Source organism: Cervus canadensis, chromosome 21, assembly GCF_019320065.1.
Source record: "Cervus canadensis isolate Bull #8, Minnesota chromosome 21, ASM1932006v1, whole genome shotgun sequence".
Classification (NCBI taxonomy): Eukaryota; Metazoa; Chordata; class Mammalia; order Artiodactyla; family Cervidae; genus Cervus; species Cervus canadensis.
The window spans coordinates 51,387,663-51,403,268 of NC_057406.1; the positions used below are offsets into that span (position 1 = coordinate 51,387,663).

The following is a 15,606-nucleotide window of genomic DNA, read 5'->3' on the forward strand; positions in this document are numbered from 1 at the left end:
CCAATCAGGAAGAAAGCTGCTAAGTGAGTTTAGCCCTCCTCCAACCTGATCACCCTTGGTATCCAGGCAGATTTCTCACCTTCCACTAACCGCCAGGTGATGTCTGATCAACCTGGCTTGACTTCAGCAAGAATCCTGTTAGGTTCATTTAGCCAGAATTCCCCTTACCCTTGGTGTTGTCTCTTAGTAATTTTCTATCCGCTGACACCCGCTGACCCCCAACTCCTTGGCTACAAATTCCCACTTGACAATGCTGTATTTGGGACTGAATCCCATTCTGTACTAATATCTCTTTTCCTTTATTGTAGTAGTCCTGTAGAAAATCTGTTTTTACTGCTTTAAGGTATAGTAAATATTTGTTGAATGAATTATAATACAAGTAAGTAATTTTAAAATACTCTTAATAATCAATACTTACTTTTCTAAAATGGAAGGGTAAATCTGAATAAACAAAGGCATTTCCTCCATTATATGCTCATTCACTTGGCAAATTTTTATTGAGCACCTACTATGTATCAGCCACTGTTCCAGGAGCTGGGCATAAAATGGTGGAAAGACAGATCAAGTCCCTTCTTTTTAGCAAGAAAGGCAGCTTAAAAAAAAAAAACTAATAATACCTAAATAGACATTTATCCAAGGAAGACATATAGATGGCCAATGGGCACATGAAAAGGTTTTCAACACTGCAAAGGATTAGAGAAATGTGAATCAAAAGCAACTATACTCCAGTAAAAATTAATTTAAAATAAAGAAACACAAATCATAACTACAAAAAGGTATTACCTCACACTGGTCAGAATGGCCATCACCCAAAAGTCTACAAATAATAAATGCTGGAGAAGGTGTAGAGAAAAGGGAACTCTCCTACATTAATGTGGGAATTGAATTGTGGTGGTTACTATGGAAAACAATGTGAAGATTCCTTAAGAAATTAAAAGTAGAATTATACTATCCAGCAATCCGACACCTGGGCATATATCCAGAAAAGACAAAAACTCTTAATTCCAAAAGATACATGCAACCCAATGTTCATAACAGCACTATTTACAATAACCAAGACACAGAAGTAACCTAAATATCCTAAATAAATGGACAAAGAAGATGTGGTATATAAATATATAAAGAAATGTTACTCGGCCATAAAAAAGAATGAAACAATTTGCTGCAACATGGATGGGCCTAGAGATTATGATACTAAGTGAAGTAAATAGGACAGAGACGAATATCATATGATGTCACTAATACGTGGAATCTAAAAAAAGTGATATAAATGAACTTATTTACAAAACAGAAATAGACTCACAGACATAAGAAAACAAACTTATGGTTACACGAGTGGAAAGGTGGGGGAGGAAAAAATTAGGAGTTTGGGGTTAGCAGATACAAAGTACTATATATTAATATATTAAAGCAGCAAGCACCTACTGTATAGCACAAGGAGCTATATTCAGTATTTTATAACAAGCCATAATGGAAAATAATCTGAAATATATAAATAAAATATATATCTGAAATAAACTAAAACACAGCTCAGTCCTCTGCAACCAAGCTGCGCTTTAAATCTTTCATGTGTCATATATTTTATAATAGGTTTGTTTTGCCTCCCAACAAGACAAGAATTTACTTGAAGGCAGAATTTATCTTTGTTTGGTTTGAATGCCCCAGATACAAAACTTAGGATGGCTCTTTGAGCCCAGGGGACCTAGTTTCCATCTGTCCCATCCCATTTGTCTGTCTGTTATGGCATACAGAAAAGACCAAGTCATGTTGTCATCTGGATTGAAATACAGGCCAGACGTCATTCAAAAAATTCATGTTGGAGGACCGAGGGGACCATTTCAAAGTGGTAAGCAGCCCCTGCAGATCACCTCAGGAGCTGCCCCCACAAGGAGACAAACTGCAGACAAAGGAGACAGTTTTCTAAAAGAGCCTCGGATCCAGAGTCACAAACGGAAATGCAAGCAATGATCTGTGATTGAGCGGCTGGGCTGCCACTCATGTGGGCAGCTTCAAGCTGGGTCTTGGGAGTGGGAAGTTGGTGGAGGTTACAGGTGGGTAGTGCAATAGGAGGTTTGTTCATCTTAATAGGGTGAATGAGTCTCCCAAACCACCCCAGACATACAAACTACTTAGGTTAAAATAACCCATCCTTATAATTCCATCATGCCTATGTATAAAGCACTTAAATCCTGACTGAATAGATACAGGGTCAGCATCATATGGGGCTTCCCTGGCAGCTCAGCGGTAAAGGAATCTGCCTGCAATGCAGGAGCCACAGGACACATGGGTTCAATCCCTGGGTCAGGAAGATCCCCTGGAGGAGGCAACCCACTCCAGTATTCTTGCCTGGAGAACCCAATGGATAGAGGACTTACAACACCATAGCAGCCAGACATTGTCACAAACTGCCACATCATCTATTCTGCTAAGGGTCTATTTATGCTTCCAAAGAGTCATCTGCCCTCCCATGAGTGCCCTTTCCCCGCCTCCCTCTCCCCTAAGTTAGTACACAGATCGCAAGTTCAAGCCACCCCTTGGAGTTGCTCATCCCTGAGTGTGTGTGTAAGTGTGATGCACACACAAATAAACTTCTGTTTGATTTTTCTCCTGTTAATCAATCTTTTAGCTTCCCTGGTGGCTCAGCTGGTAAAGAATCTTCCTGCAATGAGGGAGACCGGGGTTTGATCCCTGGGTTGGGAAGATCCACTGGAGAAAGGAATGGCTACTCCACTCCAGTATTCTGGCCTGGAGAATTCCATGGACTGTACAGCCCATGGGGTCGCAAAGAGTCAGACACAACTGAGCAACTTTCAGTTCACTTCACCTCAGTCAATCTTTTCTGAGGCTAATTTTACAGCGCCCCAGCAGGAGAACCTAGCAGGGTAAAGGAAAAAAAATTTTTTTTTCTCTTTTAGAGTTTTGGTGACAAAGGTGGAATTCTATCATCCAGGACTCCTTACTAGGTCCAAAAGCTGCAGTTAAGAGATCTTGGGCCTCTGACAAAAGCCTGCTTAAGATAATATTTCTTACCAAAGCAGGCTCTCAAATTTCTGCACACAGAGTCAGGTGGAATTAGGGTGGTGAAAGTCTGTCTTTTCAATTTAATTTTCAAGCTCAGCCAGGGACCCTGAGAGGATGGAGGAAAACTTTTTCTACCTCCACATAGAGAAACTAAAAATATGTCGAAGAACAAATGATTCCGAGGTCTCTATAAACAGTCTATTTCCCTCCCAACGTCCTCCTCCTCTTGTACCGAAGATACCCTCAGCTCTCACCACCAGGGCCTGAAACAAAAGCACAGGAATCCTGCCTTGACAGCTGACCTGACCACCCACAGTGTTCCTGTAAGCCTGCAGTGGGCCCTCTGCAAGATGAATCAACTTCACTCACCAGTGGGAGAGGAAAATAATAAAATGATGGCGAGAAAGTGCTCCTTACAGAAAAATACTTGCTCGGAACCACACTGAACCACACTGAAAACGGACTGCAAAACTGAAACATACCTTAAAGACTTATCTAAGACATCACCAAATATGACAACTGCCATTACAAAGGCCCTGCTGCTGCTGCTGCTGCTGAGTCGCTTCAGTCGTGTCCGACTCTGTGCGACCCCAGAGATGGCAGCCCACCAGGCTCCCCTGTCCCTGGGATTCTCCAGGCAAGAACACTGGAGTGGGTTGCCATTTCCTTCTCCAATGCATGAAAGGAAAAGTGAAAGTGAAGTCACTCAGCCGTGTCCAACTCTTAGTGACCCCATGACTGCAGCCTACCAGGCTCTTCCATCCATGGGATTTTTCCAGGTGAGAGTATTGGAGTGGGTTGCCATTGCCTTCTCCACAGAGGCCCTGTTATCAGAAAGCAAATGAATACATTATACTTTCATCATAGACAAGTCACCAAAACTGAGAACGAAAATATAGGCAACCAGATCAGGTAAACTAGGTCCTTTCCCACTAACATTCTCTAGATTTGCATCTGCATTTTCTCTTTACAAACATAAATCTTTCTTTCATGTACTCAGCATGGAAACCCTTACCTGAAAAAAAAAAGTATACACACACATGGGCACACTCATTCCTAAATCTATAGAGTGAAAACAGAAAATATTCTTTCCCTGCAGATATCAAGAATTTTAAGCCTTTTTTTGTCAGCAAATGACTAGGCTGAAAGCAATCCTGTTTTATTGTAATATGGATGCCAATCGTACCTGCTGGGGAAAGTGGTTGGTTTAGATCAGGGTTTCTTTGTCTCAGTGCTATTCACACCTTGGACTGGATAATTTTCTCTGTGGGGGCGATTTCCTGGGCACCTATGATGTTTAGCAACCACTCAGGGCTCCACCAACTAAATGACTAGCACTCTCCACCCCCAGCCATGACATCAAACATTTCTACAGCTTTTTTGTCCTGAGGGTCAAAATCAGCCTGGGTTGAAAAACAGCTCTTTAAAGCTGAAGTAGACTGTGTCCTGCGGTGATGAGATTTCAGGAGCTCTGATAGTGTTTCAGAATGTTTCTAGTTGTGGCATTTACAGAAACTGCAATTTCTGGTGTAGCCTGCTGGAAGAAATCAACAAAGCTGCCCAAGGGTGAAGAGATATCTATCTGACCCTCACTGCACCCTCTCTCCATGTGGACCTACTCCGTGGAGGCACAAAGGGTGGCCAGTACTGTCTGTGGAAACCGCATCCCTGACGCCCCCAGCCCACCCTCCTGCGGTGGCCTGTCCCCAGTGAACCACCAGACAGTATTTGCAGCCTCCAATTCAACTCTTGTTCTCCTCCATTCCCAGGTTTGGTGGCGATGCTGCAGGAAGATGACAGAATTCAACATGTGACTATTTCCAAAACATGGGAATGGGCTACTGAGACCAATAAGTACTGAGGCAGTAAAAGATGTGTTACCCTCGTCTCTGCCAACAGCAGAGCCTGGAAAACAGGCCCTTTGCCTCAGAGGCTCTCAGTTCTTCAACAGTGGCCCTTAAAATGTAAGTGAATTCCACCTAACTGAGCTAGAAGGGCTTCCCACAGGGTGCTAGGGGTTAAGAAACCACCTGCCAGTGCAGGAGACAAAAGAGACAGAGGTTCGATCCCCGGGTCAGGAAGATCCCCTGGAGGAGAACATGGCAACCCACTCCAGTATTCTTGCCTGGAGAATCCCATGGACAGAAGAGCCTGGTGGGGTACAGTTCATGGGGTCATTTGTTGATGTTGGCAATTTGACCTCATCTAAATCCAGCTTGAACACCTGGAAGTTCATGGTTCACGTATTGCTGAAGCCTGGCTTGGAGAATTTTCAGCATTACTTTACTAGCATGTGAGATGAGTGCAATTGTGCAGTAGTTTGAGCATTCTTTGGCATTGCCTTTCTTTGGGATTGGGATGAAAACTGACCTTTTCCAGTCTTGTGGACACTGCTGAGTTTTCCAAATTTGCTGACATGTTGAGTGCAGCACTTTCACAGAATCACCTTTTAGGATTTGAAATAGCTCAACTGGAATTCCATCACCTCCACTAGCTTTGTTTGTAGTGATGCTTCCTAAGGCCCACTTGATTTCACATGTGGTGAATGATCACACCATAGTGACTATCTGGATTATGAAGATCTTTTTTGTATAGTTCTTCTGTGTATTCTTGCCACCTCTTCTTAATATGTTCTGCTTCTGTTAGGTCCATACCATTTCTGTCCTTTATTGTGCCCATCTTTGCATGAAATGTTCCTTCACATGAATGGGATTAGTGCCGTTATAAAAGAGACCTCCAGAGAGCTCTCGGGCTCTTTCTTCCACTGTGTGAGGGCATGCCCAGAAAACAGCTGTCTTGAACCAGTAGCTAGGCCCTTGTGCTCAGCTGCTCAGTCCTGTCCAACTCTTTGCAACCCCATGGAAATCAGCCCACCAGGCTCCTCTGTCCACGGAATTTTCCAGGCAAGAATAGTGAAGTGGGTTGCCATTTCCTACTCCAGAGAATCTTCCCCACCCAGGGATCAAACCCACATCACCTACATTGGCAGACAGATTGTTTACCACTGTGCCACCTGAGAAGCCCAGGATAGGCACTCACCAGACATTTAATCTGCTGACATCTTGATCTTGGACTTCCCAGGCTCCAGAACTGTGAGAAATAAAATTCTGTTGTTTAACCCACCCAGTCTACTCTGTTATAGCAACAGACTAAGACACTTATCTAACGAGGGAAAGTAAATAAACAGCAAAAAAAAAAAAGAGAGAGAGAGAAAGTTAAAAATAATATGGAGCAGGAGTTGCTGACTTCAAAGATGAAGACTTTTTAAAAATAAGCAAAGTATGCAAGTGAGATGGAGGGAAAAGTCATCTGCTTGTAACAGAAATATGTCAAAGCAATTACCTAATTTACACAAGGTATCACTTAGGCTAATGCTCAGTTGATTCCTGACGAGTGGGGAGTTGGCCAGAGTGCCTGCATTTTCCTTTATTTTTATCACTTGTTTATAATATTCGATTGCTTGCTTCCTTTGGAATCTAGAAAAGAGAAATTTAATCAAAGTTTTGCATCGAAGAAGCATGGCATTCCATCCACGTATCCAACAAACATTCATGGAATGCTGGTGCTGGGGCCCAGGTGCAAAGATTAAGGAAGACTAACCCTTGCCCTCAGAGAGTGTCCGCAGGTAGGAGAGATTGGAGAGTGAAACATAGGACCAACCACTTGTTAAGGGTACTGAGTGTGAACCTAGGAGTTTGGGACTTCAATACTGAAGCATTTTCATCACGACTGACGTGGTTCAGGGACTTCCCTGGTGGCCCGGTGGCTAAGTCTCTGTGCTCCTAATGCAGAAGCCCAGCCTCGGCCTCCGGTCAGGGAACTAGATCCCGCATGCTGCAACTAAAGATCCTGCATGCTGTAAATAAGACCCAGCACAGCTAAATAAATAATACATAATTTTAAAAAAGAGTGATATGATTAAACTTGCATGTTAGAAACTTCACCTGGGTGCAAGTGAAGTAGCAGATGATGATTTATGCAGTGAGACCAGTTGGTCCAGACAAAGAACAGAGATGTGACAGGAGACCTGCTAAGCCTTGGCATCACACGGTAGGTGGCGGGCCTGGTGCCAGGAGCCCTGACATCCTCCTGGGCAGTAGGATGACGAGGTTAGGAGCTAGAGCTTTGAAGTCAGGCGGGCTCAGCAGTGACACAGTGGTTAGGCATCAAGGCTCCTAAACCTTGGTTTTCTCATGTTCACACTGAGGATAACAGACCTGTGGTGAGGATTAAGTGAGAAAATGTATGGAGTGGGTTTAGCATGGTGACTGATTATAATAAATATCACCAAGATGAATCATTAAGATGCTGCCCTGGTGTCTGCATTGGGTGACACGGGAGAAGATGCATTTTGTCATGGAGAGGGGGTGGATGTATTCACTGTTGATAATGTTCACTCTGAACGGCCCTAATATGCTGGCTACCCAAAGGGAGAGGGCCAGTGGATGCACATGTGTGCAGCTGATGATGGAGGTCTGAGGAGACAGAGACAAGACAAGAAGCCATCACCTTACTGAACGCTGGCTGCAGCCCTAGGCACGGGCAAGGCTGGGGCAAGACCGAGATGCAGAGTTCAAGAACTGAACCCAAGAGAACACTACCACCTGGTTGAGAGTTGGGAGAGAAAAAGAAAACCCATCAAAGAACCTGAGAAGGTGTCATCAGAGAAGATGGCCATGATGGAGGGTAGCTCAGAAACCAGCAGAGCACAGTTTCAGGAATGAAAGATGCTGTCAAACGCTCCCAGAGCAGAGGACCCTCAAGATCAAAGTGCAAAGACACAGAACTAGGCTGTTCCTGATGACATTCATAAGGATGGACAGAACAGAGCTGGGTGCAGGGAGAAGGTGAACGACATCAACAGGAAGTGAGGCAGTGGAGACACTTGTCTGTGGAGGGACACAATGAAAAGACGGCTGCTGGTGAATGGATTCAAAGTTGAGAGACAGCAATGACACTGACTTCACTGAGAACATATCCCCGTTCCGCTTACAACCCTTTGTTCATCCTTCTCCTTCCTAAGGTACAGGGGGTTACTTTTAACTTTGTGATTTGACCTCATGCATCCATCCCTACCTATCCCCACTCCCCAAGGCCCTCAGGACCCTCGGACTATTTCTGTAAGGCATGAGAGCTGTTTGAAGAGCCCCGGCCACCAGGAGAAAGTTCTCCATAAGTCTGAGAGGTGAGCTGAGTCCCACAGCAAAAAGTTTCCTGGTCTTAACCAATGTGGAAAATGAGGTCACCTAAGGACAACCTTCAGCAAGCAAAAAGGCTTCTCGGTCGTTTCAGAAATTTGACCGTTGACAGTGACGTCTGGAAAGAAGGGTACCAAGTATGGTCCGCTCCTCCGACACAGAGGCCACGTGCGTGGGACAGCAGCAGGGTTCAGGGTCCCGTGAGTCATGAGCCGCCAGCCCTGGGTTTGAGGTGGGGCAGCCCAGGCCCCGAGATGACTCAGTCGGTGTGCTACGTGTTTAGATTTCTCTTTTACGAGGCAATGGTTCTACTGTCAAGCCTTCTGCTTCTCTAAAGAAAGGCCTGTTCTCTGCTCCAAGTGCTGGTCTGAAGAGGAACAAAAGGAGGTTTATGTGGTGTCAAGTGCCTCAAAAATTCCCTGCTGGGGAGCAAAATAATAATACTAAGAACTCAATTCATCAACTCTTTCAATGTGCCAGGGATTCTGCTCAGCACTTCACACAGAGGATCTCAGTTCTCAGCATCGTCCTGTGAGGAAGATACTATCACTGCTCTCATTTTACCAACGAGGAAACAAATGGGACACCAACATGTTAAGTATGTGCCCAGGTTCTCACTGTTACCAGGCGGTAGAAACAAAATTTAAACCCACGCAATCGAACCCCAGAGCCCAACATTTCAGCACTGCTCTAGAGCGCTGGTAACTTGACTCTTAGAACCACCTCGATTGGAGCTACTCTTTTTTTTTTGTTTATTGGAGTATAATTGCTTTGCAATGTTGTGCTAGTTTCTGCGGACAAGAAAGTGAATCAGTTACATGTATACATCTCTCCCCTCCCCCTTGAGCCTCCCTCCCCCTCACCCCAATTCTACCCCTCTAGGTCATCACAGAGCACCGAGCCCGGCTTGCCGTGCTATCCAGCCTTTTCCCATTAGGGACCACTCTTTGAAAGGTAAATACTCTTGGAAAGGGCTTCCCAGGTGGCTCAGTGGTAAAGAACCCACCTGCCAATGTGGGAGATGTAGGAGACACAAATTCAATCCCTGGGTTGGGAAGATCCCTGGAGAAGGGAATGGCTACCCACTCCAGTATTCTTACTTGGGAAATCCCATGGACAGAGGAACTTGGAAGGCTACAGTCCATGGGGTCGCAGAGTCAGACACAACTGAGCACGCACACCAGTCTTGGAAAGGATTAATACTGATCTGCAGTTCAGTGCCAGAGATGACTCATGTCATATTCTTCTCGGGAGCAAAAGCCAGAGTGGGTCCTCTCCCCGGTGTAAGTAACATGCTCTCCAGGATGGTGGACAGCGGAAAGTGAAAGGCAAGGCGGAGATAGGGAGGAGAGGGACGGGCTACAAAAGCAAAACCTCGCAACTTTATAATTTCACGTAGAGCACCCCTGACCCTGCAGTCAGCTCGCCTGGCTGTGAAACGGTGCAGGCCAGGCCCAAGGAAGGGTGTGACGGACTCTCTGCGGACTCACAGAGAGCCTTCGCTCACACCAGCCTGTTAAAGGAAGCAGTGGTCTTGCCTGGCAGATCCTAACAGGAATTAGACCCAGAGGATGATACCTACATCCCGCTTTAAAACACAGGTGCTGACAGAGTCTCCTGACCAAACTCTCCGCAGGCTCTCCTGAGCAATTCCCAACCAGACCTCAACGTCTGGGCTTCCGTGTTCACCTCTGCCTTGTCCGGCTTCAGCGAGGCTCAGGCTCAGCCAGCTTGGCCCTGCTCACTATCTGATTACCGTCCTGCTCCGAGTCCTCCCCCTCACCGCCCCACAGTGGCCTCTGCTCCCCCTGGCCTGCCTGAGCACGAACCCTGTTAGGTCGGTGTGGCCTGAGTCCACCCCACCCCGCGCTTGATGTCTCCTCTGAGTAGCTGTCCATCCACTGCTGATCGCACGGCTCCGCCACCCGCTCCCTGATTCAGAGCTGAGTCCTGTCTGTCTCCACCGCAGAACCCCACTGCGGGGTCCGTATGCCTCTCATCAAAGGTCTGAACGAAGGCTGTCTTACCTTTCTTTAACGAGTCCTGTGAGTACTTGCTGCTTTAACAACTTTAGCAGTGCCTGGTGTGGGGAGCTGAGGAAAGCCCCACACGTGGCCAGAGAGCAAGAGGTCTTCCCCAGCGACGGGGGCGTCAGGACAGCGCAGCCTGAGACAGCAGCAGGCTCTTGCGCAAGACAGACCAGCAGGCATGATGCTACAGACCACCCTCCACAGAGGCCTCAAGCACAACCCCTTCCTCACAAGACCCAGGCGTGATGCTGGAGTGGGAAGCCATTCTCCTTTTTACTTTTCCTCCTGCCAAAACCTGTACACGGTTTGTGGGCTAAGAGCTCCTTTCAAATTCACGATGGTCAGTGTCCTGACAAACAGATCAGGCCGAAATCTCAGACCTGGTAAGTCTCTCATTTTCTGGACAAGGCTGGAGCCAAAGAAATGAGACACCCCTGTGAGTGAGTACAGATCTCCCTGCCAAACGTGGGCTTTTTTTAGGGGCTGGGGTAGGGGGGAAGGAGACACACGACTTGAAACATTTCATAAATACTTACCTTTCACTGTGTCTCAGTGGGAAAAACAGTAAATCTGCTAAAAATTCCATAATTTCTCCGACTAGGATGCTTTTCTCGCCAAACAAACTTCTCCTGATATTTAAGCATTCTTGAAGTTTCATTTTTGCAAGACAAGTGTTTCCAGCAGCAAATCTGAAAACAAAATGCACGTGTGCAACTTACTGGGCAAGATACATGCTGGCTACCTTCATTGTGCTTCCAAAAACAAATCTCATAAATGTCCTTTATATTCAAGACACAAAACAGCGCAGCAGTTTGTATTAGCAGAGATTTGAGGCTTTCAACGTGATTGATAAGATGTGCATACATCTTCAGGAGAAACTGGGACACTATTTTTCTCCTTCCCCTCAAGCCTCCCTCCCACCACCACCCAGCCCCACCAGTCTAGGTCAGCACAGGGCACCGGGCTGACTCGCTCTGCAAAACTGCAGGCTCCCACTAGCGATCTCTGTCACGCCTGGTGGCGTATACATATACGAATGCCACTCTCGACTCATCCCACCCTCTCCTTCCCTCACTGTGTCCACAAGTCCATTCTCTACATCTGCATCTCCACTGCTGCCCTGCAAACAGGTTCATCTCTACCATCTTCTAGATTCCATACATGTGCGTTAACATTCACTATTTGGTTTTTCTCTTTCTGACTTCACTTTGTATGACAGACTCCAGGTTCATCCACATCTCTACTATTGACCTTAAGGGTTGGACAGTTTGTTGTGGAGGGTCCTGTGCAGAGTATAATGTTTAGCAGCATTCCTGGCCTGTAACCAATAGCCGCCAGTAGCAATGCCCCCAGTCATGACAAGCTAACCTGTCTCCAGACCTTTGCCAAAGGTTCCACAGGGGACAAAATTGCCCATGGTTGAGCACTACTGAACCAGAGGATAGAAATGCTAAAATTCAGCCTTTCTTAACCCAATGGGACATGGATTGGCAAGTATGGATTAAGTAGATTAATTGTAACAATAACAGCTAGTATAGAAAACTAAGACATTTTTCAAGAAAAACAGAAGCTTACATTAGAACACCTTCGGTGTATTTCATGGTAGCCTGGTCGCAGGGATTGCTGTCCAGTAAACTGGAAATTTCAGTAGCACATTCCAAAATATGGTTTTCTTTTAAGTACTCCTCAGAGGCTGACTTTGCCAGGTTGTTCAGCACTCTGCCTGCAGGGAATAATTTTTGGCTCAAGGTTTTTTCCTATAGAAGAGTTAAGAAGTCACTAGGCAAAGCATTTGGTAGCATTTCTTCATCGCTGCCAATAGTTGGGTTTTTTTCTTAATAAATCAATTACTGACCTACATTGCATGGGACTTGGTTTTCAAGTAACAAATTTTGTATGTGGGCAGCAGTTATGGGGCCAAGGAACAAAGACAACACATTGAAACCAAATTCGAGTCTATTTTACAAATGAACAGGTCAGAAATAGAGAATATAGATGTAGTGAGACCAACTATCATCATAACCGAGTTCTACAAAAGGCAGCTGGTACAGCCTTGAATAAGGAACAACAAAACATTAAGGCCTTATGACAGAAACACATGAATAAGCCCCATAAACCTAATTAATAAATAATGCACTGTACCTAGATACATATCAAATGTACCCTTTGCAAAAGCCTAAGATTTTGCTAGTTATTTTGAGTTAGATATGCTAACAATAAGAGACTTCTAAAAAGTAGAAAGTTTTATGGTCTTCCAAAGTGAAAATAAAAGTCACTCAGTCATGTCCAGCTCTTTGTGACCCCATGAACTATACAGCTCATGGAATTCTCCAGACCAGAATACTGGAGTGGGTAGCCATGCCCTTCTCCAGGGGATCTTCCCAACCCAGGGATCAAACCCAGGTCTCCCACATTGCAGGCAGATTCTTTACCAGCTGAGCCACAAGGGAAGTCCACGGTTTTCCAAGCCACACTCTATTATACTGAAGTGAAGTCGCTCAGTCGTGTCTGACTCTTTGCGACCCCATGGACTGTAGCCTACCAGGCTCCTCCATCCATGGGATTTTCCAGGCAAGAGTACTGGAGTGGGTTGCCATTTCCCTCTCCAGGGGATCTCCCTGACCCAGGGATTGAACCCCGGTCTCCCGCACTGCAGATAGACGCTTTACTGCTTTGCCATCTGGCCACCAGGGAAGCCCACGTTATGGAAAGAAACAGAACTATAATTATGCTTCCAGAAGGTGTTATTAGAGCGTTGCTAGCAGTATCCAAGGCAGATTTAACTCCCTATACTATGGAACTCAGCTTTAACTATAAAAGATTACCATTAAATTATCAAAAAAGCATCCCATCATCAATAGCACCCCATTCGTTGCCCAACTGGCTCTAGGAGGCAGACCCAGAACCCAGAGAAGTATCCCTGGTTTCCACATGGGTTTCCTCTGCTGACCAAGGTCCCAGCATGCCTGCAACCAGGCCTGCCTGCATTAGGATGATGACCTAGAAGCCAGCCTCTATCTGTGGAGCATCAGAGCTTTATAAAGGCCAACACTAGAAGAGATTCTGCACGGCAAGTTGTCAGACAGGCCTCAGGGCGAGACAGGCCTGGATAACTAGTCAGATAGGCCTCTCGGACTCCTGGCACCAGAGGTGCTTTATTTCATCTCTCTGGCCTTCAGTTTCCTCATCTGTAAAGTGGGAGTAACTGTATATACCACAGGAGGTATACGAGAAGACAACAGAGATCATGGACATGAAGTGCTTTGTACGCAGTAAGCATGAAACGAACGTTAACTATTACTATCAAGGTGGATTTACAGGAGAAATGCAGACAGGGTAAGCAGCTTTCCCACGGTGACCTGAGACCACACAGCAGACTGTACAAACAGCTGTAACTCTCCACGCCAACCCGCACCCAGCTCTCCCCTTGGCGATGCCACTCCGCACCTCCTCCTATCCAGAGGTCAGAGTCTCTTTCTCGGCCCCGGACTGAAGCCTGGCGACTTGCTGTGACCAATCACACGCAGAGTAAGAGGGTGCTGTGCCAGTTCTTAGTTTAGGCATAAACATGTGCTCCCACTCTCGGAATTCTGCGGGCCCCCAGGGGAGCAGGACTGGGCTATTTCCTGAACGATGCGCAGCTCGTGCCCAGAACCCTGTTGCCCCCAGACATCAGGGTGAGGCGTGCTCAGAGTTGGAGCCCACTGGCCCTGCCAGCTGGGCTGCAGAAGCTTGCATGGGTCCAGCCCAGACCGGGGGGATCTCCTTGGTGGCCCAGAGACACGGGCAACAACAAGTGGTTGGTTTTTGACCTGCTGTGTTTCAGGGTGGTTTGCTATACAACAGAAGCTAATTGACATAGCTATTTAAATACGACCTTAGTCTAGAGTCCTTATTCCTTGTCTGATTGTAAACCGGTGGATCAACAATGCTCAGTATCTACATTCACTGACTGCTCTTAGTCTCTGTTCTATTCTGCTGCCTCTGCAGCCTCGGGCATCAAACACTGAGGCCACCTTCAATCCCTCTCAGCGTCAGGGGCTTTCAAATGAGTCAGCTCTTCACATCAGGTGGCCAAAGTACTGCAGTTTCAGCTTCAACATCAGTCCTTCCAATGAACTCAGGACTGATCTCCTTTAGGATGGACTGGTTGGATCTCCTCGCAGTCCAAGGGACTCTCAAAAGTCTTCTCCAACACCACAGTTCAAAAGCATCGATTCTTCGGTGCTCAGCTTTCTTTATAGTCCAATTCTCACATCCATACGTGACTATTGGAAAAACCATAGCCTTGACTAGACAGAGCTTTGTTGGCAAAGTAATGTCTCTACTTTTTAATATGCTGTCTAGGTTGGCCATAACTTTCCTTCCAAGGAGTAAGCATCTTTTAATTTCATGACTGCAATCACCATCTGCAGTGATTTTGGAGCCCAAAAATGTAAAGTCTGCCACTGTTTCCACTGGTTCCCTGTCTATTTGCCATGAAGTGATGGGACTGGATGCCATGATCTTAGTTTTCTGAATGTTGAGCTTTAAGCAAACTTTTTCACTCTCCTCCTTCACTTTCATCACAAGGCTCCTTACTTCTTCTTCGCTTTCTGGCATAAGGGTGGTGTCATCTGCATATCTGAGGTTATTGATATTTCTCCCGGCAATCTTGATTCCAGCTTGTGCTTCCTCCAGCCCAGCGTTTCTCATGATGCACTCTGCATGTAAGTTAAATAAGCAGGGTGACATTATACAGCCTTGACGTACTCCTTTTCCTATTTGGAACCAGTCTGTTGTTCCAGGTCCAGTTCTAACTGTTGCTTCCTGACCTGCATACAGATTTCTCAAGAGGCAGGTCAGGTGGTCTGGTATTCCTATCTCTTTCAGAATTTTCCACAGTTTATTGTGATCCACACAGTCAAAGGCTTTGGCATAGTCAATAAAGCAGAAATAGATGTTTTTCTGGAACTCTCTTGCTTTTTCGATGATTCAGCAGACGTTAGCAATTTGATCTCTGGTTCCTCCGCCTTTTCTAAATCCAGCTTGAAATCTGGAAGTTCATGGTTCATGGATTGCTGAAGCCTGGCTTGGAGAATTTTGAGCATTACTTTACTAGCATGTGAGATGAGTGCAATTGTGTGGTACTTTGAGCATTCTTTGGCATTGCCTTTCTTTGGGATTGGGATGAAAACTAACCTTTTCCAGTCCTGTGGACACTGCTGAGTTTTCCAAATTTGCTGGCATATTGAGGGCAGCACTTTCACAGCATCATCTTCTAGGATTTGAAATATCTCAACTGGAATTCCATCACCTCCACTAGCTTCGTTTGTAGTGATGCTTTCTAAGGCCCACTTGACTTCACATTCCAGGAT

The 15,606-nt window shown here is 45.8% G+C and overlaps 1 protein-coding gene across 1 annotated transcript in view; it reads right to left on the reverse strand.

Moving 5' to 3' along the window:
- The window catches only part of LOC122423311 (putative tetratricopeptide repeat protein 41), an 82,615-nt gene that overhangs the window by 13,941 nt on the left and 53,068 nt on the right, over positions 1-15,606 (reverse strand). Inside the window, 3 exon segments of the mRNA XM_043440243.1 lie at positions 6,364-6,497; positions 10,786-10,938; positions 11,825-11,972. Coding sequence (XP_043296178.1) covers positions 6,364-6,497; positions 10,786-10,938; positions 11,825-11,972 — 435 coding nt within the window.